This window comes from Salvelinus namaycush, chromosome 39 (genome assembly GCF_016432855.1).
Source record: "Salvelinus namaycush isolate Seneca chromosome 39, SaNama_1.0, whole genome shotgun sequence".
In the NCBI taxonomy this organism is placed as follows: domain Eukaryota; kingdom Metazoa; phylum Chordata; class Actinopteri; order Salmoniformes; family Salmonidae; genus Salvelinus; species Salvelinus namaycush.
Genome location: NC_052345.1, coordinates 2981706 through 3003985, shown reverse-complemented (window position 1 = coordinate 3003985; position 22280 = coordinate 2981706). Strand labels below are relative to the sequence as shown.

General features: G+C 44.9%; 2 protein-coding genes across 4 annotated transcripts in view; one reads left to right on the top strand and one right to left on the bottom strand.

The window, feature by feature from the left end:
- The window catches only part of LOC120032827 (mitoferrin-2-like), a 251179-nt gene that overhangs the window by 203169 nt on the left and 25730 nt on the right, over positions 1-22280 (bottom strand). The window lies entirely within an intron of this gene.
- Positions 1146-7539, top strand: hoga1 (4-hydroxy-2-oxoglutarate aldolase 1). Of its 3 annotated transcripts, XM_038979025.1 has the most exons (8): positions 1146-1270; positions 1615-1877; positions 2455-2583; positions 3330-3457; positions 4527-4661; positions 5200-5296; positions 6857-6990; positions 7119-7539. In XM_038979025.1, the coding sequence occupies exons 2-8, from the start codon at positions 1643-1645 to the stop codon at positions 7266-7268; spliced, it is 1008 nt and encodes a 335-aa protein (XP_038834953.1). In that variant the 5' UTR covers positions 1146-1270; positions 1615-1642; the 3' UTR covers positions 7269-7539. The 3 variants fall into 3 exon arrangements, with proteins under 3 accessions (XP_038834953.1, XP_038834952.1, XP_038834954.1); XM_038979024.1 differs by lacking the exon at positions 1146-1270 and having other exon boundaries at positions 1522-1877; XM_038979026.1 differs by lacking the exons at positions 1146-1270; positions 2455-2583 and having other exon boundaries at positions 1522-1877.

The window sequence follows — 22280 nt, the reverse complement described above, 5'->3', positions numbered from 1 at the left end:
ATATCGCTTGCTTCATGTATGGAACCCCTAAAAGTTCTATAGAGAACCCCAAATAACATTTTTTTTCTAAGAGCATACCTAGAACCAGTGTCTGGTTTAATTTGAGGATAATATTAATATTATATATATTTTTAAAGACATTATGCAAAGTAATCTGATGTAAAGCAATTGTGAATTAGGACTATTGGGATTTCAACGTGGATCACTTGTGAGTTGTCTTGTGTGTAGACATAATATCATGATTGTAATATATCGGCTGTAATCTCCAGAAGACGGCGGTATTGTACAACATATGATAATATATGTGCTAACAATAATTCATGATAATGTATCCATCTTTACCTATAACTGATTGAAGCCCTGGTCATAGCTGTAGTAATATCACATATTCTATAGATTTATGATCCATTGTCCTCATAATAAATTAAATCACCCATGTTCCAAAGAAACGTTATGATTTGCATATGGATATAGTATGCGAGATTTGGTCATTTAACAAAAACATTATCACTCATGTTCTAATACCGGTAAGTAGCCTACTTTCTGAGGTTTGTTTTTCTAAACATCAAAAATAGTAACTATATTTTATAACTGTCTTGCTCTTTCTTGGTGGCCCCTGCATGACGTGGGCGGATCTTCACCAAAATGAAAGCTTATGGATATACTGACAAGATACTTGTCTCTCCGCCCTGACAATGTTAGTCGTTGTCCACAAAGCGCCTCAGCGGGCTGTCTATCTCCCGCCTTTCTTTAGATTAGTGGTTGGATACATCTCATTATTTTAATACTCTTTTGAATATTCGATGAGGGTTGTTGACGTCAACCGCTGTGCTCAATGGAGAGACTCTATGCCACTTGCCTCATAACATGAATATGCATAGCCATCTCGAGACAACAGCGATATAAAGTGTTGTTTTCTAAATTGCGGTGATGTCACGTGTGCTACTTATATCAGCACACTCTAACAACCTAAGCGTTCCAAAATGTCTATTCAATCAAATAAACCTCACGTAGCACACGTGAGGTTAATAAGCCATTCATTGTTTGTTGTTGACCAAATTCGACACTCATTGACCGCGAAACAAAAACTCCTTTGCTTGGTGTGCGAAAAAACGTCACCTGCTGGAGGGAGACCGATTTTCCGCCGAGTTGGGCCTCTCTTTACCTCTTCCTCTCTGCCAAAACTGAAGCAAGCCTGCGCTGCTGCCTAACCAGCTTGAAAGTTGCCTAGGTCCTACACCCCACTGAAATGCAAATATTTTATTCACCGGTATGTCTTAATTCAATGTGCAAATGAGAATGTCCGAATAGTGACATTGAACTGAACGTGTATAGAGATCGGCAACTTTGGAGAGTTTAGGCCTATATTCTTGGGACAACTCAATCTGTAGCGCATAGCATAAACATGGGTAACTGTATTGTATTACTAGACTCGCTGAGGAAGGACACCTGATTTCCAAAGCTGGGAAAATGTCAAACCCCCTTAACTTTTTGTCAATATTTAGAGAGCGTCGTTGCATATTAACTGGGCTGGCATAGTCAGTGCAACATCTGTTGGTGTCGGCTAACCTACCATTTGACCACCGTACTTTGTCAACCCACCCTCTTCTTCAGCCAAAATACAGCCGTTCCAGTTGACACAATGTTCGGTGTGAAAACTCTCCGAACTGTCGGTCCAGCAGTGTGTAGACGTGGTGCCTCTGTGCTGTGGAAGCCAACTAAGACCCAGAGCCGACCCCAAAGCGCGGCGGCGGGACAGAGAGTGGACATCGGGGGGATCTACCCGCCCATAGCCACTCCGTTCACTCAGAAAGAGGACGTGGACTATCACAAACTGGATGAAAACCTGCAGAAGTATGCAAAGATTCCTTTCAAAGGTAATTACAAAGTATTTTCTGCAATGACTGACTGGTTTATCTGGGATCAAGTTTTTGTACTGTCTTCTTTGCAAATGGAAATGAATTATGAAAATGAAGACAACATGATCAGAAGATCATACATCTAATAATTTTGTATGCATATTAGTCCATGTAGTCTAAAGATCTCGCGTTTCCCGATGAAAGTGTCCTAACCGTATCCTATAGCCTAATTGTGACAATGAAACCTTTATATTGCTTTGAGGAGGTAGTACCGTGGTAGTGTCGGTGGCCTCGTGTTATGACTGTCAGCCAGTTCATTTGGTTAGGGGCCAGGCCCAGGGGCAAGGTGCGACTCAGGCGCAGGGGCAAGGTGCGACTCAGGCCCAGGGACAAGGTCCGACTCAGGCGCAGAGGTGCACGTTTGCAGGCAAGGTGCAATAGATTGATATAGTCCCCAGTGGAGGGTGTTTGGTGCCCTCTGGCCGGTTCCCACGGTCAGTCGCGTTTTCCTGTATACTGACGTTTCAGGGCTAGGCGCTGTTTCAGGACTTGGTTGGTGCAAACATGATGATGATGAAGATGTTCTGTGTTCCAGGTCTGGTGGTGCAGGGCTCTAATGGAGAGTACCCGTACCTGACGGATGAGGAGAGGGTAGAGGTGGTGAGGAGGGTCAGACTGGCGCTGCCCACAGACAAACTGGTCATGGCAGGATCCGGATGTGAATGTAAGGCCCTGTGTGAGTCTGTGTGACAGAGAAGGAGACCATGTGACTCTCATTAATGTAACTGACCGATGACCACATATAGGAACCATATGAAAAATGGCTACCGAATTTTATAGCAAAAATGTGTTCATGTGCGATGTGTGAATAGTGTGATTTAGACTATTTCAGGAGACACTTTACCTCTCAGTCCAGCTATAGTTTTAATATCATGTGGTTTTATTGGCTGATAATGGGTGTCCAATGAACCCAGTCTTTTATTGGGCTGTATAGTCATTGCTACCACATCATGCCCCTGTAATGCCCCAGTGTTAACGACGGAAAAGGATGCCCACTTTCCTATATTGTGTAGGTTACAACATGACATTAACATGGTGCACTTAGCCTACCTAGAGATGTTACCACACAGTACATAGCCAGTAATATAACATTTGAAATGTCTATATTCGTTCAAAACTTTTGTGAGCGTAATGTTTTCCTCGTTTATTTCCCTTTTGTTTATTATCTACCTCACTTGCTTTGGCAATGTAATTATGTTTCCCACTCCAATAAAGCCCTTTAATGGAATTGAATAGTGTTGTAAACATGGATCTGAATAAATCTCTTTCTCTCTCCTCTTCTTTTTCTCCCTCCCTCCCTGTCTGTCTCTCCCCCATTATATCTCCTCTCTAACCTTTCCCTCACCCCGATCTTTCGCTCCCTCTCTCGCTTTCTCCCCCTCTCTCTCCCCTGTCTCCCCTCCCCCTCAGCCACCAAAGGTACGGTAGTGATGACCGAGAGGATGGCGGGGGCGGGGGCAGACCTGGTTCTTGTGGTAACGCCATGCTTCTACAAGGGCAAGATGGACAGCAGGGCGCTGGTTCACCACTTCACACAGGTCAGCTGATCTTCTTCTACTACTTCTACTACTACTCAACCTCACCTGGCAGCTTCATTAAATAATACCCGCAAAACACCAGTCTCAACATCAACAGTGAAGACGTGACTCCAGGATGCTGGCCTTCTAGGCAGAGTTGCAAAGAAAAAGCCATATCTCAGACTGACCAATAAAAAGAAAAGATTAAGATGGGCAAAAGAACACAGACACTGGACAGAGGAACTCTGCCTAGAAGGCCAGCATCCCGGAGTCGCCTCTTCACTGTTGATGTTGAGACTGGTGTTTTGCGGGTACTATTTAATGAAGCTGCCAGTTGAGGACTTGTGAGGCGTCTGTTTCTCAAACTAGACACACTAATGTACTTGTCCTCTTCCTCAGTTGTGCACCGGGGCCTCCCACTCCTCTTTCTATTCTGGTTAGAGCCAGTTTGCTCTGTTCTGTGAAGGGAGTAGTACACAGCGTTGACTGACGAGTTTCAGAAGAAAGTTCTTTGTTTCTGGCCATTTGAGCTACAAATGCTGATGCTCCGAGATACTCAACTAGTCTAAAGAAGGCCAGTTTTATTGCTTCTTTAATCAGAACAACAGTTTTCAGCTGTGCTAATATAATTGCAAAAGGGTTTTCTTATGATCATTTAGCCTTTTAAAATGATAAACTTGGATTAGCTAACACAACGTGCTCAGCCGTTTCCAGCCACAATAGTCATTTACAACATTAACAATGTCTACACTGTATTTCTGATCAATTTGATGTTATTTTAAAGGACAAAAAATGAGCTTTTCTTTCAAAAACAAGGACATTTCTAAGTGACCCCAAACTTTTGAACGGTAGTGTATACCACATGTCTTAATATATACCACATGTCGTAATATAAACCACATGTCGTAATATAAACCACATGTCGTAATATAAATCACATGTCGTAATATGTATGTCATAGTTCTGTTCTGAACCCATGCATTCTGGACCATAGAAATAGAATGCAATAGAAACATAATTATTCTGATTCTATGGCCTGGACCGGGGGTTGTGTTTGGTCCCGGTGTTGTCTCTCTGTCTCCCCCTGCAGGTGGCTGACAGTAGTCCAGTACCAGTAGTTCTGTACAGTGTCCCGGCTAACACAGGTCTTGACCTTCCTGTTGATGCTGTGGTGAGACTGGCCCAACACCCTAACATACTGGGACTCAAGGACAGCGGAGGAGACGTGAGTACACACACACACACACACACACACACTATCTATTTATTTATTTGATTGATTGATGGATCAGTTACCGACCTGTGGGTTTTCCCTGTGGGTTTTCCACTGTGTGTGTGTGTTTTATGTATCCTTTGAACATCGCAGCATTTCAAGTTCATTTGGAAACGGTGGTTCATGTCTTGACTGACAAGAGAATAAAACAAGAATCGAGAGGGATGAATATTGCATGAAAAACTCCCTTCATCTCCTCTTTTGAAGTATCTCTTCTCACCTGTCAAAACGTTCCATTCTCTCGCTCTCTGTTTATTTTCCAGTAGTTAGTTAGTGAAGAGTTGTTTGGTACTACTGGCCTACTGCTCACCATGACAACAGTCCTCATCCTGACAGCAGGGAGGAGTGATGGGGAGAACATGCTGTCGGCATCCCAAATGCCACCCTATTCCCTATATAGTGCACTACAGTTGACCAGGGCCTATAGGGACGCATACCACTGTGTTTCTCTCCTTTTACATCCCTGGGTTTTTCTCCTGTCGTCCCTCAGATCACCAGGATCGCTCTGATCGTTCACAAAACGAAGCCGCAGGATTTTCAGGTTCTGGCGGGTTCCGCTGGGTTCCTTATGGCGGCGTATTCCGTGGGTAAGAACTTAGAACCTAGCACACAGACCCTATAGCTTAGAATCTAGAACCTACAACATAGAATGTAGAATTTAAGAACCACAAACGTAGAACGTAGAACTTGGAACTGACATTGACATCTCAATTCCCTCTCTGGTAATCACTTAGCGTTATATCACAGAGTGTAGGGTACAAGAACATCACTTGTCTCCTATGCTAGCTAGAACCAACCCACTTTGTACTGCAGATGAATATGTGACAACCTTCGGGGATAGAGATAATAGAGATATATAGAGTATGAACCTCCGACTAGTGAGTCGTTCTCTCTGTCAGATTATACCGTCTCTGTATTATACAGTATCTGTCCTACAGAGCTGTCTCTCTCTCTCTCTCTCGGCTCACATTTACACAGGGTAAAGATGATCATAATAGTCTGATGGGGTGTCTGCTGCAGTAATACAGATGTATTTATTGAACCTTTATTTAACTAGGCAAGTTAGTTAGTGTAGTTATGTGTCCTATAAGGAGCAGTAATATAGTACAGAGTGTAGTGATGTGTCCTATAAGGAGCAGTAATATAGTACAGAGTGTAGTGATGTGTCCTATAAGGAGCAGTAATATAGTACAGAGTGTAGTGATGTGTCCTATAAGGAGCAGTAATATAGTACAGAGTGTAGTGATGTGTCCTATAAGGAGCAGTAATATAGTACAGAGTGTAGTGATGTGTCCTATAAGGAGCAGTAATATAGTACAGAGTGTAGTGATGTGTCCTATAAGGAGCAGTAATATAGTACAGAGTGTAGTGATGTGTCCTATAAGGAGCAGTGATATAGTACAGAGTGTAGTGATGTGTCCTATAAGGAGCAGTGATATAGTACAGAGTGTAGTGACGTGTCCTATAAGGAGCAGTAATATAGTACAGAGTGCAGTGATGTGGCCTTTAAGGAGCAGTAATATAGATGATCTGCAGAGAGGAGGAGCTCAAGTACAGGATGACTAATATCATGTGACTGGGATCTGGTGGGTGTGTCTGTACTGTGTGGGTGTGTCTGTACTGTGTGGGTGTGTCTGTACTGTGTGGGTGTGTCTGTACTGTGTGGGTGTGTCTGTACTGTGTGGGTGTGTCTGTACTGTGTGGGTGTGTCTGTACTGTGTGGGTGTGTCTGTACTGTGTGTGTGTACAGTACGTATTGTGCATGCGTGTATGTGTTATCTGGTGTGTGTGTGTGTGTGTCTGCGTTGTTGAGATCCAGAGATCCTTCATCTACCTCAGGATGCTGAACGAAGGGGTGTGTCATATGGCTGTCAATCAAAATGCATATTTGAGGAAATCATAACGGATGTCAGTCACACACACACACACACACACACACACACACACACACACACACGCGCAAGGGTCCAGGGCCCAACTGCCAATCATTACAGTTAGATATGATTCCATAAGCTGTCAATCAAATTGTAGGAATATGAAGGAGCAGGTCACGTGTGAGTGTTAAAGCTGTGTTTCAGATCAATAATACTGACAAGTAGTCCTTTTAAAAGGACCCAGCTAATGCTGCGTGTGTGTGTGTGTTGCAGGTTGTGTGGGCGGTGTGTGTGCGCTTGCCAACGTGCTGGGTCGTGAGGTGTGTGAGCTGGAGCAGCTGTGTATGTCGGGACGGTGGGAAGAAGCCAGTGCTCTGCAGCGACGCCTCATAGAGCCCAACACTGCTGTAAGTCAAGCTACATAAACCCTATGTAACCCTACATAAGAGTTGACATAGAGTCCAGCACAGCTTTGAGTGAACCTACATAGCTCTAAATAACACCCCCCATCCACTCCTCTCTTTGTTGTTGCTAGGTGACCAGGAAGTTTGGCATTCCCGCTCTCAAGCAGGCGATGGAGTGGTTTGGTTACCACGGCGGCACCTGTCGCTCTCCTCTTCAACCGCTCTCAGAGGCCGAATCACAGCAGCTCAGACTGGACTTCTCCACCAACGGCTGGCTCTGAAGGGGACAGGGGGCAGGACTGAGTAGAAGACAGGGGACTGGGCCTCTGCTCCAGGTTGAAGTTGGCATCATAGAATGCGTAGAGGACTTGATAGTTGAAAGCAATAAGCAATCCAGTCCTTTCACCTATCAGTGGTCATGCTGCCTTGCTATATTCTTGGGACAGACCTCTCCTCTACAAACCTTTCATCTCCATGGGATCACCTGTACAAATAAAATACAGAAATAAACAGACAAATGAAAATAAACAGATTGTTGTAAAGAAAGGAAAATACTGTGGCTCCATGTGATGAGACTTTCTCTGTTCCTGTTAATCTAACGTGTCCAAGGTTCTATCTATGTGAGGAGGCCTTTGTGAGGGTGTTGTGTGTTAGAGACATGTCAACACTGTAGGACTACCCCAAGGCCTCCCACCTGTAATGGCCATAGGGGTTTTGATTGTGTCCCACATCACACCCTATTCACTACATAGTGCACTGCTGTTGACCAGAGCCATATGGGTCCTGGTTAAAAGTAGTGCACTGTATAGGGAATGGGTTGCCATTTTGGGACGCACCCTTTGACATGAATGAAATGCAGCAGGAAGTAAAAAGAAATGTGAGGAATAAGAGTTTGTTTATTTGCTCTAAGGATGTTTTTCAATCTGTTTCTTCCAGATAGAAAGACAACCTACCCAGCAACCGTCACTAACCTCTGTCCTGCTATTTCTGTTGAAACAAGATGAGCTCCTTCCATTCTATAGGTAACCTAGATCTATAGGTAACATTCCACAGAGCCAGGTGTAATGCCACTGTCCTGCACTAACCTAGATCTATAGGTAACATTCCACAGAGCCAGGTGTAATGCCACTGTCCTGCACTAACCTAGATCTATAGGTAACATTCCACAGAGCCAGGTGTAATGCCATTGTCCTGCACTAACCTAGATCTGTAGGTAACATTCCACAGAGCCAGGTGTAATGCCACTGTCCTGCACTAACCTAGATCTATAGGTAACATTCCACAGAGCCAGGTGTAATGCCACTGTCCTGCACTAACCTAGATCTGTAGGTAACATTCCACAGAGCCAGGTGTAATGCCACTGTCCTGCACTAACCTAGATCTATAGGTAACATTCCACAGAGCCAGGTGTAATGCCACTGTCCTGCACTAACCTAGATCTATAGGTAACATTCCACAGAGCCAGGTGTAATGCCACTGTCCTGCACTAACCTAGATCTATAGGTAACATTCCACAGAGCCAGGTGTAATGCCACTGTCCTGCACTAACCTAGATCTATAGGTAACATTCCACAGAGCCAGGTGTAATGCCACTGTCCTGCACTAACCTAGATCTGTAGGTAACATTCCACAGAGCCAGGTGTAATGCCACTGTCCTGCACTAACCTAGATCTATAGGTAACATTCCACAGAGCCAGGTGTAATGCCACTGTCCTGCACTAACCTAGATCTATAGGTAACATTCCACAGAGCCAGGTGTAATGCCACTGTCCTGCACTAACCTAGATCTATAGGTAACATTCCACAGAGCCAGGTGTAATGCCACTGTCCTGCACTAACCTAGATCTATAGGTAACATTCCACAGAGCCAGGTGTAATGCCACTGTCCTGCACTAACCTAGATATATAGGTAACATTCCACAGAGCCAGGTGTAATGCCACTGTCCTGCACTAACCTAGATCTATAGGTAACATTCCACAGAGCCAGGTGTAATGGTTAAGGTTAGGATTGGGGGAGGTGAAGCTGATCCTAGATCTGTACCCAGGGGGAAACTTCACTACCCATTGTTGGCCACTCGAGGGTGCTGTGGCCCACTGTAAGCAGCGAGGCGACGCTGGGATGGTTCAGCATCAAGGGCATCCGTCTAATCTCCATTAAGGATGTAAACCCTTGGCATGTGACTCGCTGCCCCCGACACGAGCATGGGGTCAATGGGGGATGAAGGAGGTAGGGTGAGGGGGGAGAAATCCACTCCTCTAGTCAGCGCAAAGCAATGGCCAGTCAGCAAACCTGCTTCACCTGCCCTCTCCCTCCCCTCCCTCCTACTGCTCAGCACTTGTCAGGGGACAATGATGACACATGGAGAAATGTCTCTACCTCCCTCCCCCATCTCTCTTTCTCTCCCTCAATTTCTCAATTTCCCCTTTCAACCATTTCTCATTCCACTCCTCCTCTCTGTTTTACTTTCTCTCTCTCTGTGTTTCTCTCTCTCTCTCTGTCTGTGTCTGTCTCTCGCTCTCGCTCTTTCTCTCTCACTCTTTCTCTCTCTCTCTCCCACTCTAGATTAAGAGCATGCTCAAAATACTTCCAGATACCTCTCTCTCTATCCCTCCCCTATCCCTCTTTCCCTGTCTTCCTCCATCCCCCTACTATTTTGAGATGCCTGACTGACTGTTCAGTTCTCAGTGGGTGCAGAGCAGAGCTGTTTTCCCTCACTCTTAGGCTGCATCCCAAATGGCACCCTATTCTCGATATAGGGCACTACTTTAGACCAGAGCCCTATGGGGGCTCCAGCCCACCCAGACCCTGTACACTGTATCCATACAGATTGTATATGAATATACTCAACCCCCTGAAGGATATTTTCCTTGCTCACAGAGACAGATTTTACAGAATAAGGGTCAAACACACTCAAACACAGAGCTCTGAACAACCTTGCATATTTTGATCATGTCTTTGTATCCCTTGGTACTCCTCTCAGTCAGTCTCCCATCCCTCCTACCCTCCCTCCCTCTTTCTTTCTTTTCTTCCAGTTGAGCTAAAATGTCCCTCGCTCATACCGCAGTCAGCTACATTCCTCTCTTTCTACTCCTTTATTCACTCCTTCTCTCATTCCTTCACTCCATTTCTTTCTATCTTTCTCTCTCTCTCTCTCTGTCTCTCTCTCTCTCTCTCTCAAGCCAAAAGAGTGTTTCGGTGGTAAATCTTAGCCTGTCATAATACAACCAATAAACCTAATAGACTGTGGCATTAACATCAGCCGTCTAGTGAAACATGGAGGGTTTTACCCTGGTAGACGTGGCATTAACATCAGCCATCTACTTAAACATGGACGGTTTGACCCTGGTAGACGTGGCATTAACATCAGCCGTCTACTTAAACATGGAGGGTTTGACCCTGGTAGACTGTGGCATTAACATCAGCCGTCTACTTAAACATGGAGGGTTTGACCCTGGTAGACTGTGGCATTAACATCAGCCGTCTACTTAAACATGGAGGTTTTGACCCTGGTAGACGTGGCATTAACATCAGCCGTCTACTTAAACATGGAGGGTTTGACCCTGGTAGACGTGGCATTAACATCAGCCGTCTACTTAAACATGGAGGGTTTGACCCTGGTAGACTGTGGCATTAACATCAGCCGTCTACTTAAACATGGAGGATTTGACCCTGGTAGACGTGGCATTAACATCAGCCATCTACTTAAACATGGAGGGTTTTACCCTGGTAGACTGTAGCATTAACATCAGCCGTCTAGTGAAACATGGAGGATTTGAACATGGTAGACGTGGCATTAACATCAGCCATCTACTTAAACATGGAGGGTTTGACCCTGGTAGACTGTGGCATTAACATCAGCCGTCTAGTGAAACATGGAGGGTTTGACCCTGGTAGACGTGGCATTAACATCAGCCGTCTAGTGAAACATGGAGGGTTTGACCCTGGTAGACGTGGCATTAACATCAGCCGTCTACTTAAACATGGAGGGTTTGACCCTGGTAGACGTGGCATTAACATCAGCCGTCTACTTAAACATGGAGGGTTTGACCCTGGTAGACGTGGCATTAACATCAGCCGTCTACTTAAACATGGAGGGTTTGACCCTGGTAGACGTGGCATTAACATCAGCCGTCTACTTAAACATGGAGGGTTTGACCCTGGTAGACTGTGGCATTAACATCAGCCGTCTAGTGAAACATGGAGGGTTTGACCCTGGTAGACGTGGCATTAACATCAGCCGTCTAGTGAAACATGGAGGGTTTGACACTGGTAGACGTGGCATTAACATCAGCCGTCTACTTAAACATGGAGGGTTTGACCCTGGTAGACGTGGCATTAACATCAGCCGTCTAGTGAAACATGGAGGGTTTGACCCTGGTAGACGTGGCATTAACATCAGCCGTCTAGTGAAACATGGAGGATTTGACCCTGGTAGACGTGGCATTAACATCAGCCGTCTAGTGAAACATGGAGGGTTTGACCCTGGTAGACGTGGCATTAACATCAGCCGTCTAGTGAAACATGGAGGGTTTGACCCTGGTAGACGTGGCATTAACATCAGCCGTCTAGTGAAACATGGAGGGTTTGACCCTGGTAGACGTGGCATTAACATCAGCCGTCTAGTGAAACATGGAGGATTTGACCCTGGTAGACGTGGCATTAACATCAGCCATCTACTTAAACATGGAGGGTTTGACCCTGGTAGACTGTGGCATTAACATCAGCCGTCTACTTAAACATGGAGGGTTTGACCCTGGTAGACGTGGCATTAACATCAGCCGTCTACTTAAACATGGAGGGTTTGACCCTGGTAGACGTGGCATTAACATCAGCCGTCTAGTGAAACATGGAGGATTTGACCCTGGTAGACGTGGCATTAACATCAGCCGTCTACTTAAACATGGAGGATTTGACCCTGGTAGACTGTGGCATTAACATCAGCCGTCTAGTGAAACATGGAGGGTTTTACCCTGGTAGACTGTGGCATTAACATCAGCCGTCTACTTAAACATGGAGGGTTTGACCCTGGTAGACTGTGGCATTAACAACAGCCATCTACTTAAACATGGAGGGTTTTACCCTGGTAGACGTGGCATTAACATCAGCCGTCTAGTGAAACATGGAGGGTTTGACCCTGGTAGACGTGGCATTAACATCAGCCGTCTAGTGAAACATGGAGGGTTTTACCCTGGTAGACGTGGCATTAACATCAGCCGTCTACTTAAACATGGAGGGTTTGACCCTGGTAGACGTGGCATTAACATCAGCCGTCTAGTGAAACATGGAGGATTTGACCCTGGTAGACGTGGCATTAACATCAGCCGTCTACTTAAACATGGAGGGTTTGACCCTGGTAGACTGGCATTAACATCAGCCGTCTACTTAAACATGGAGGGTTTGACCCTGGTAGACTGTGGCATTAACATAAGCCGTCTACTTAAACATGGAGGGTTTGACCCTGGTAGACTGGCATTAACATCAGCCGTCTACTTAAACATGGAGGGTTTGACCCTGGTAGACGTGGCATTAACATCAGCCGTCTACTTAAACATGGAGGGTTTGACCCTGGTAGACGTGGCATTAACATCAGCCGTCTAGTGAAACATGGAGGGTTTGACCCTGGTAGACGTGGCATTAACATCAGCCGTCTACTTAAACATGGAGGGTTTGACCCTGGTAGACGTGGCATTAACATCAGCCGTCTACTTAAACATGGAGGGTTTGACCCTGGTAGACGTGGCATTAACATCAGCCGTCTACTTAAACATGGAGGGTTTGACCCTGGTAGACGTGGCATTAACATCAGCCGTCTAGTGAAACATGGAGGGTTTGACCCTGGTAGACTGTAGCATTAACATCAGCCGTCTACTTAAACATGGAGGGTTTGACCCTGGTAGACGTGGCATTAACATCAGCCGTCTAGTGAAACATGGAGGGTTTGACCCTGGTAGACGTGGCATTAACATCAGCCGTCTACTTAAACATGGAGGGTTTGACCCTGGTAGACGTGGCATTAACATCAGCCGTCTAGTGAAACATGGAGGATTTGACCCTGGTAGACGTGGCATTAACATCAGCCGTCTACTTAAACATGGAGGGTTTGACCCTGGTAGACTGGCATTAACATCAGCCGTCTACTTAAACATGGAGGGTTTGACCCTGGTAGACTGTGGCATTAACATAAGCCGTCTACTTAAACATGGAGGGTTTGACCCTGGTAGACTGGCATTAACATCAGCCGTCTACTTAAACATGGAGGGTTTGACCCTGGTAGACGTGGCATTAACATCAGCCGTCTACTTAAACATGGAGGGTTTGACCCTGGTAGACGTGGCATTAACATCAGCCGTCTAGTGAAACATGGAGGGTTTGACCCTGGTAGACGTGGCATTAACATCAGCCGTCTAGTGAAACATGGAGGGTTTGACCCTGGTAGACGTGGCATTAACATCAGCCGTCTAGTGAAACATGGAGGATTTGACCCTGGTAGACGTGGCATTAACATCAGCCGTCTAGTGAAACATGGAGGGTTTGACCCTGGTAGACGTGGCATTAACATCAGCCGTCTAGTGAAACATGGAGGGTTTGACCCTGGTAGACGTGGCATTAACATCAGCCGTCTAGTGAAACATGGAGGGTTTGACCCTGGTAGACGTGGCATTAACATCAGCCGTCTAGTGAAACATGGAGGGTTTGACCCTGGTAGACGTGGCATTAACATCAGCCGTCTAGTGAAACATGGAGGATTTGACCCTGGTAGACGTGGCATTAACATCAGCCATCTACTTAAACATGGAGGGTTTGACCCTGGTAGACTGTGGCATTAACATCAGCCGTCTACTTAAACATGGAGGGTTTGACCCTGGTAGACGTGGCATTAACATCAGCCGTCTACTTAAACATGGAGGGTTTGACCCTGGTAGACGTGGCATTAACATCAGCCGTCTAGTGAAACATGGAGGATTTGACCCTGGTAGACGTGGCATTAACATCAGCCGTCTACTTAAACATGGAGGATTTGACCCTGGTAGACTGTGGCATTAACATCAGCCGTCTAGTGAAACATGGAGGGTTTGACCCTGGTAGACTGTGGCATTAACAACAGCCATCTACTTAAACATGGAGGGTTTTACCCTGGTAGACGTGGCATTAACATCAGCCGTCTAGTGAAACATGGAGGGTTTGACCCTGGTAGACGTGGCATTAACATCAGCCGTCTAGTGAAACATGGAGGGTTTGACCCTGGTAGACGTGGCATTAACATCAGCCGTCTACTTAAACATGGAGGGTTTGACCCTGGTAGACGTGGCATTAACATCAGCCGTCTAGTGAAACATGGAGGATTTGACCCTGGTAGACGTGGCATTAACATCAGCCGTCTACTTAAACATGGAGGGTTTGACCCTGGTAGACTGGCATTAACATCAGCCGTCTACTTAAACATGGAGGGTTTGACCCTGGTAGACTGTGGCATTAACATAAGCCGTCTACTTAAACATGGAGGGTTTGACCCTGGTAGACTGGCATTAACATCAGCCGTCTACTTAAACATGGAGGGTTTGACCCTGGTAGACGTGGCATTAACATCAGCCGTCTACTTAAACATGGAGGGTTTGACCCTGGTAGACGTGGCATTAACATCAGCCGTCTACTTAAACATGGAGGGTTTGACCCTGGTAGACGTGGCATTAACATCAGCCGTCTACTTAAACATGGAGGGTTTGACCCTGGTAGACGTGGCATTAACATCAGCCGTCTACTTAAACATGGAGGGTTTGACCCTGGTAGACGTGGCATTAACATCAGCCGTCTAGTGAAACATGGAGGGTTTGACCCTGGTAGACTGTAGCATTAACATCAGCCGTCTACTTAAACATGGAGGGTTTGACCCTGGTAGACGTGGCATTAACATCAGCCGTCTAGTGAAACATGGAGGGTTTGACCCTGGTAGACGTGGCATTAACATCAGCCGTCTACTTAAACATGGAGGGTTTGACCCTGGTAGACGTGGCATTAACATCAGCCGTCTAGTGAAACATGGAGGATTTGACCCTGGTAGACGTGGCATTAACATCAGCCGTCTACTTAAACATGGAGGGTTTGACCCTGGTAGACTGGCATTAACATCAGCCGTCTACTTAAACATGGAGGGTTTGACCCTGGTAGACTGTGGCATTAACATAAGCCGTCTACTTAAACATGGAGGGTTTGACCCTGGTAGACTGGCATTAACATCAGCCGTCTACTTAAACATGGAGGGTTTGACCCTGGTAGACGTGGCATTAACATCAGCCGTCTAGTGAAACATGGAGGGTTTGACCCTGGTAGACGTGGCATTAACATCAGCCGTCTACTTAAACATGGAGGGTTTGACCCTGGTAGACGTGGCATTAACATCAGCCGTCTACTTAAACATGGAGGGTTTGACCCTGGTAGACGTGGCATTAACATCAGCCGTCTACTTAAACATGGAGGGTTTGACCCTGGTAGACGTGGCATTAACATCAGCCGTCTAGTGAAACATGGAGGGTTTGACCCTGGTAGACTGTAGCATTAACATCAGCCGTCTACTTAAACATGGAGGGTTTGACCCTGGTAGACGTGGCATTAACATCAGCCGTCTAGTGAAACATGGAGGGTTTGACCCTGGTAGACGTGGCATTAACATCAGCCGTCTAGTGAAACATGGAGGGTTTGACCCTGGAGGAGAGGAGGGCTGGACACTTGTCTACTAACACAGACTACACCACAGCAGAGCAAACAAAATGGCTGCACAGACTATCTGAGTTGATGTATTTTGTATTTTTTGTATTGTTGTACTGTCTCTATGCACACTCACAGAGCCCTACACACACACACACACACACACACAGAGCCCTACACAGACACACACACTTCATAATTTGCTCACACACACATAATATGCACATACATTTACACTGACTCTACAAACACACACCCACTCCCATATAAGCTGCTGCTACACTGTTTACCATATATCCTGATGCCTAGTCACCTTACCCCTATACATATCTACCTCTATAGATCCAGTATCCCTGTCACCTTACCCCTATACATATCTACCTCTATAGATCCAGTATCCCTGTCACCCTACCCCTATACATATCTACCTCTATAGATCCAGTATCCCTGTCACCTTACCCCTATACATATCTACCTCTATAGATCCAGTATCCCTGTCACCTTACCCCTATACATATCTACCTCTATAGATCCAGTATCCCTGTCACCTTACCCCTATACATATCTACCTCTATAGATCCAGTATCCCTGTCACCTTACCCCTATACATATCTACCTCTATAGATCCAGTATCCCTGTCACCTTACCCCTATACATATCTACCTCTATAGATCCAGTATCCCTGTCACCCTACCCCTATACATATCTACCTCTATAGATCCAGTATCCCTGTCACCTTACCCCTATACATATCTACCTCTATAGATCCAGTATCCCTGTCACCTTACCCCTATACATATCTACCTCTATAGATCCAGTATCCCTGTACATTATAATATGGTACTGACTCTGTATATAGTATGTTTAACCCTATACATATCTACCTCTATAGATCCAGTATCCCTGTACATTATAATATGGTACTGGAACTGACCCTGTATATAGTATGTTTACCTCTATAGATCCAGTATCCCTGTACATTATAATATGGTACTGGTACTGACCCTGTATATAGTATGTTTACCCCTATACATATCTACCTCTATAGATCCAGTATCCCTGTACAGTATAATATGGTACTGACCCTGTATATAGTATGTTTACCCCTATACATATCTACCTCTATAGATCCAGTATCCCTGTACATTATAATATGGTACTGACTCTGTATATAGTATGTTTACCCCTATACATATCTACCTCTATAGATCCAGTATCCCTGTACATTATAATATGGTACTGACCCTGTATATAGTATGTTTACCCCTATACATATCTACCTCTATAGATCCAGTATCCCTGTACATTATAATATGGTACTGGTACTGACCCTGTATATAGTATGTTTACCCCTATACATATCTACCTCTATAGATCCAGTATCCCTGTACATTATAATATGGTACTGGTACTGACCCTGTATATAGTATGTTTACCCCTATACATATCTACCTCTATAGATCCAGTATCCCTGTACATTATAATATGGTACTGGTACTGACCCTGTATATAGTATGTTTACCCCTATACATATCTACCTCTATAGATCCAGTATCCCTCTACATTATAATATGGTACTGACTCTGTATATAGTATGTTTACCCCTATACATATCTACCTCTATAGATCCAGTATCCCTGTACATTATAATATGGTACTGACCCTGTATATAGTATGTTTACCCCTATACATATCTACCTCTATAGATCCAGTATCCCTGTACATTATAATATGGTACTGACCCTGTATATAGTATGTTTACCCCTATACATATCTACCTCTATAGATCCAGTATCCCTGTCACCTTACCCCTATACATATCTACCTCTATAGATCCAGTATCCCTGTCACCCTACCCCTATACATATCTACCTCTATAGATCCAGTATCCCTGTCACCTTACCCCTATACATATCTACCTCTATAGATCCAGTATCCCTGTCACCTTACCCCTATACATATCTACCTCTATAGATCCAGTATCCCTGTACATTATAATATGGTACTGACTCTGTATATAGTATGTTTAACCCTATACATATCTACCTCTATAGATCCAGTATCCCTGTACATTATAATATGGTACTGGAACTGACCCTGTATATAGTATGTTTACCTCTATAGATCCAGTATCCCTGTACATTATAATATGGTACTGGAACTGACCCTGTATATAGTATGTTTACCCCTATACATATCTACCTCTATAGATCCAGTATCCCTGTACAGTATAATATGGTACTGACCCTGTATATAGTATGTTTACCCCTATACATATCTACCTCTATAGATCCAGTATCCCTGTACATTATAATATGGTACTGACTCTGTATATAGTATGTTTCCCCCTATACATATCTACCTCTATAGATCCAGTATCCCTGTACATTATAATATGGTACTGACCCTGTATATAGTATGTTTACCCCTATACATATCTACCTCTATAGATCCAGTATCCCTGTACATTATAATATGGTACTGGTACTGACCCTGTATATAGTATGTTTACCCCTATACATATCTACCTCTATAGATCCAGTATCCCTGTACATTATAATATGGTACTGGTACTGACCCTGTATATAGTATGTTTACCCCTATACATATCTACCTCTATAGATCCAGTATCCCTGTACATTATAATATGGTACTGGTACTGACCCTGTATATAGTATGTTTACCCCTATACATATCTACCTCTATAGATCCAGTATCCCTCTACATTATAATATGGTACTGACTCTGTATATAGTATGTTTACCCCTATACATATCTACCTCTATAGATCCAGTATCCCTGTACATTATAATATGGTACTGACCCTGTATATAGTATGTTTACCCCTATACATATCTACCTCTATAGATCCAGTATCCCTCTACATTATAATATGGTACTGACCCTGTATATAGTATGTTTACTTGATTGTGTTCTTCTTAGTTCTTTTTATATCTGGTGTGTTTTTCTTCTACATTGTATTTCTCAGTATTACATTGTTATTGATTACTGCATAGTTGGGGTTAGAGCTGGGCATTAAAGGTATTTCACTGTACTTGTGCACGTGACATTAAAACTTCAATTGAAGCCTCCACATCCCAAATGACACCCTATTCCCTACACTCTTTTCCCTACACCCAATTCCCATATGGGCCCTGGTCAAAATAGTGCACTATGTAGGAAATAGGGTCCCATTCAGCCATAGGCTACTGTTACGTTACAGTCTACATGTGCCTACAGTAGTCTGTAGGTTCAGCTCCTTCAGGGATTAACTGTGTCCCAAATGGCACCCTCTTCTCTTCATAGTTCACTACTTTTGACCTGAGCCCTATGCAAAAGTAGTGCACTATATAGGGATTGGGGTGCCATTTGGGATTCAGACCTTTCAATTACTTTTTTTATTTAACCTTTATTTAACTAGGGAAGTCAGTTAAGAATACATTCTTATTTTACAATGACTGTCTACCCCGACAAAACCCTCCCCTAACCCGGACGATGCTGGGCAAATTGTGCGCCGCCCTAAGTGATTCCCGATCACGGCCGGTTGTGATACAGCTCGGGATCAAACCAGGGTCTGTAGTGACGCCTCTAGCACTGAGATGCGGTGCCTTAGACCGCTGCGCCACTCGGGAGCCCTAAAGGAAACGTTAAAGTCCTGCAGCGTCTCAACAGGTGGCTGTTCTCCTTTTCTATTTCAACACCCTGAACACGTCAAACGTTCACGTGTGAACTTGGAACTGCATCCATAGCCTACATACGCTGCCCTCCACCCCCATGTTAGAAATGCTTAGGGCCTGATTCACCAGAAACAGACAGGAAAAGCAGATCACTCCCAAATGTATTGTCTTTATAGAACCCAAAGCCATTGATCATAGCAGTGTTTTAAGTAGTGTTTTTTTATGTATTAAACCAGGCAACACAGGCTGATTTTGTATTCGTATAGTCAAGTTTATTGGTACCACTCTCTGCTCAGTAACAGTGTGTCTCTGTGTGTCTCTGTAGTAGCAGGTCCTATCAATCTGTGGTTTGCAGTTCCACACTAACACGCTTCAAAGCTTTTGGGAGTCTGTGACGGGTGTGTGTGTGAGAGAGCGTGCCTGCCGTGAAGCTTGGCTGATAAGATAACAAAGAGTTTTCTTTAAAACACACACAAGTGTGAAATAGACTGAAAGAGTAAATCTGTCCCGCTGGAAGAAAAAACAATCACCACCAAGAAAATGAATAAACCCCCCCCCCCCCACATTCTAGTGTTGAAGGATTAATTTATTTTAGTCAGGGAACAAAAGACAACACACACGCACAGACATGCACACGCACAAAAGTGTTTCTTCCTTCAACTGACACTTCTGCACTCGTCAGGTAAAGACGTCTATAGCGAACGGCCGAAAAGCGGAGAAAACAATATTTAAATATTTCGCCATGGCAACAAGCTGTATGATTATGGTGGCAGGCAGGCAGGCAGCACTTGGGATTCAGATGATACAAATTAAGGGAACTCTGAACGGTTGCCAAGGAGACGGAACAGGCGGGGGGTTAAAGTCCAACCTAAACACACCTTAAAGCTATTTTAGTTGACAGGAGGGGGAGAGAGAGAACAGGGAGGAGGAGGGAGAGAAGGAGGAGGGGTGTAGGGCTGTCCGTCAGGAGGGGGGTGAGAGAACCGGAGGAGAAGGAGGAGGATGGCTGTAGGGCTGTCTGTCAGGAGGGGGGGTGAGAGAACCGGAGGAGAAGGAGGAGGATGGCTGTAGGGCTGTCTGTCAGGAGGGGGGTGAGAGAACCGGAGGAGAAGGAGGAGGATGGCTGTAGGGCTGTCTGTCAGGAGGGGGGAGAGAGAGAGAACCGGAGGAGGATGGCTGTAGGGCTGTCTGTCAGGAGGGGGGTGAGAGAACCGGAGGAGGAGAAGGAGGAGGATGGCTGTAGGGCTGTCTGTCAGGAGGGGGGAGAGGGAGAGAACCGGAGGAGAAGGAGGAGGATGGCTGTAGGGCTGTCTGTCAGGAGGGGGGAGAGAGAGAGAACCGGAGGAGAAGGAGGAGGATGGCTGTAGGGCTGTCTGTCAGATAGCTACTCCTGGGAATTATGGGATCAGAGTCCAAAATACTGCTCAGTGTGTGGGTGTGTTTTGGTTTAGGGTGTGTGCATTTTGGTTTAGGGTGTGTGTGTGAGAGAGTCTTTTGGTTTAGGGCGTGCAAGTGTGTGCGTGTGTGTATTTTGGTTTAGGGATGTGTGTGTGTGTGTGAGAGAGTCTTTTGGTTTAGCGTGCAAGTGTGTGTGTGTGTACATGTGTGTATTTTGGTTTAGGGACGTGTGTGTGTGTGTGTGCGCATGTGTGTATTTTGGTTTAGGGACGTGTGTGTGTGTGCGCATGTGTGTATTTTGGTTTAGGGACGTGTGTGTGTGTGTGTGTGTGTGTGTGGGGGGTGGTTGTGTTTTGCTGACATACCATCCAGAGGTTTCTAACCCCGTCTATTGAGGACCACCACAAACAGACAACTACACTTCATTAAAATCAATGCTCTTTTCACCTCCTAACATTTGTTCTACTTCATATAAACAAAAATGTAATTAGCGAAGACACGTCAAAAATGGTTTTCTCTTTAATTAATGATCTTAAATGTTAATTTTAATGCCAAGTACTTTTGTCTACAAATACATATATGTAGAATATGCCTTTTTAAATCCCCATAGAGAACACAATGATCAGTTGGCTCCGATGACATCACAGTTTTTCCAGTTTCCTGAAATCGCAACACGTTTATCTCCCTCTTTATTTGTTTGTTTCTTTCTCTCTGTCTCTCTCCTCCCTATCTCCGTCTCTCTCCTCCCTATCTCCGTCTCTCTCACACACAAACACACACACACTCCAGAGACACCAAACAGAGAACAACAGCACAGGAAACCTATTCTGAGAAGGCCTTAGTGATTAGCTTTAATAGACTATTTCCCTGTACACTATAACACTGGTGGTGCCCACTGTGTACTGTTGAACTCCAACAGGGTCATATTCATTAGTGCACACCGTAGCACAACAGTGCAAAAACACTTTGCCACAGGAAACAAAAACAAGCTTTTCTTATTGTACCAGTTCAGGTTAGTCCGATTCTGCCCCTTGCTTCCGTTTGGTGCCTAGTGAACACGACCCCAGGCCTCTGGTTGACTGGCTCTTTCCTTCATTAGCAGGGAAAAGATAAACAAACAAAAAGCAAACCTGAAAAACCCTCAAACTGTAATAGTCATTATGGATGGATTCAAAGCACAGTGTTCCATAGGTTCAATGCAGGCACACAGTTGTTCTTCCCTTTGATTAGTGTGTTTTCGGTGTGTGTGTGTTTACTTAGACATGGTGGCTATAGTAAGTAAGTAGCCTTGCACGAGCCAAGGCTTCATAGGAGCCGCGAGGCAGCTTGATGTACCAGTACACCCCCTGGACAGGAGTCTCTCAGGGCCTGGTATGATGGACCAATAGACTTTCTGTACTTGTCGCACTCAAGAGGCGGCTAAGATCGTAAGAATGATCACACAAGCCCCACTACTCTTTGCCCGGCCAGATATCACTGAAATAACGCAGCAGAGCAATGAGCAATGCATCCGC

What these genes read in the sequence shown, in the direction of transcription:
- hoga1 (XM_038979025.1), top strand. Translation starts at nt 1,643, where the DNA reads ATGTTCGGTGTGAAAACTCTCCGAACTGTCGGTCCAGCAGTGTGTAGA. An exon ending in GGCAGGATCCGGATGTGAAT is followed by an intron (nt 2,584 to 3,329) that starts GTAAGGCCCTGT and finishes CCTCCCCCTCAG; the next exon opens with CCACCAAAGGTACGGTAGTG. An exon ending in TATGGCGGCGTATTCCGTGG is followed by an intron (nt 5,297 to 6,856) that starts GTAAGAACTTAG and finishes TGTGTGTTGCAG; the next exon opens with GTTGTGTGGGCGGTGTGTGT.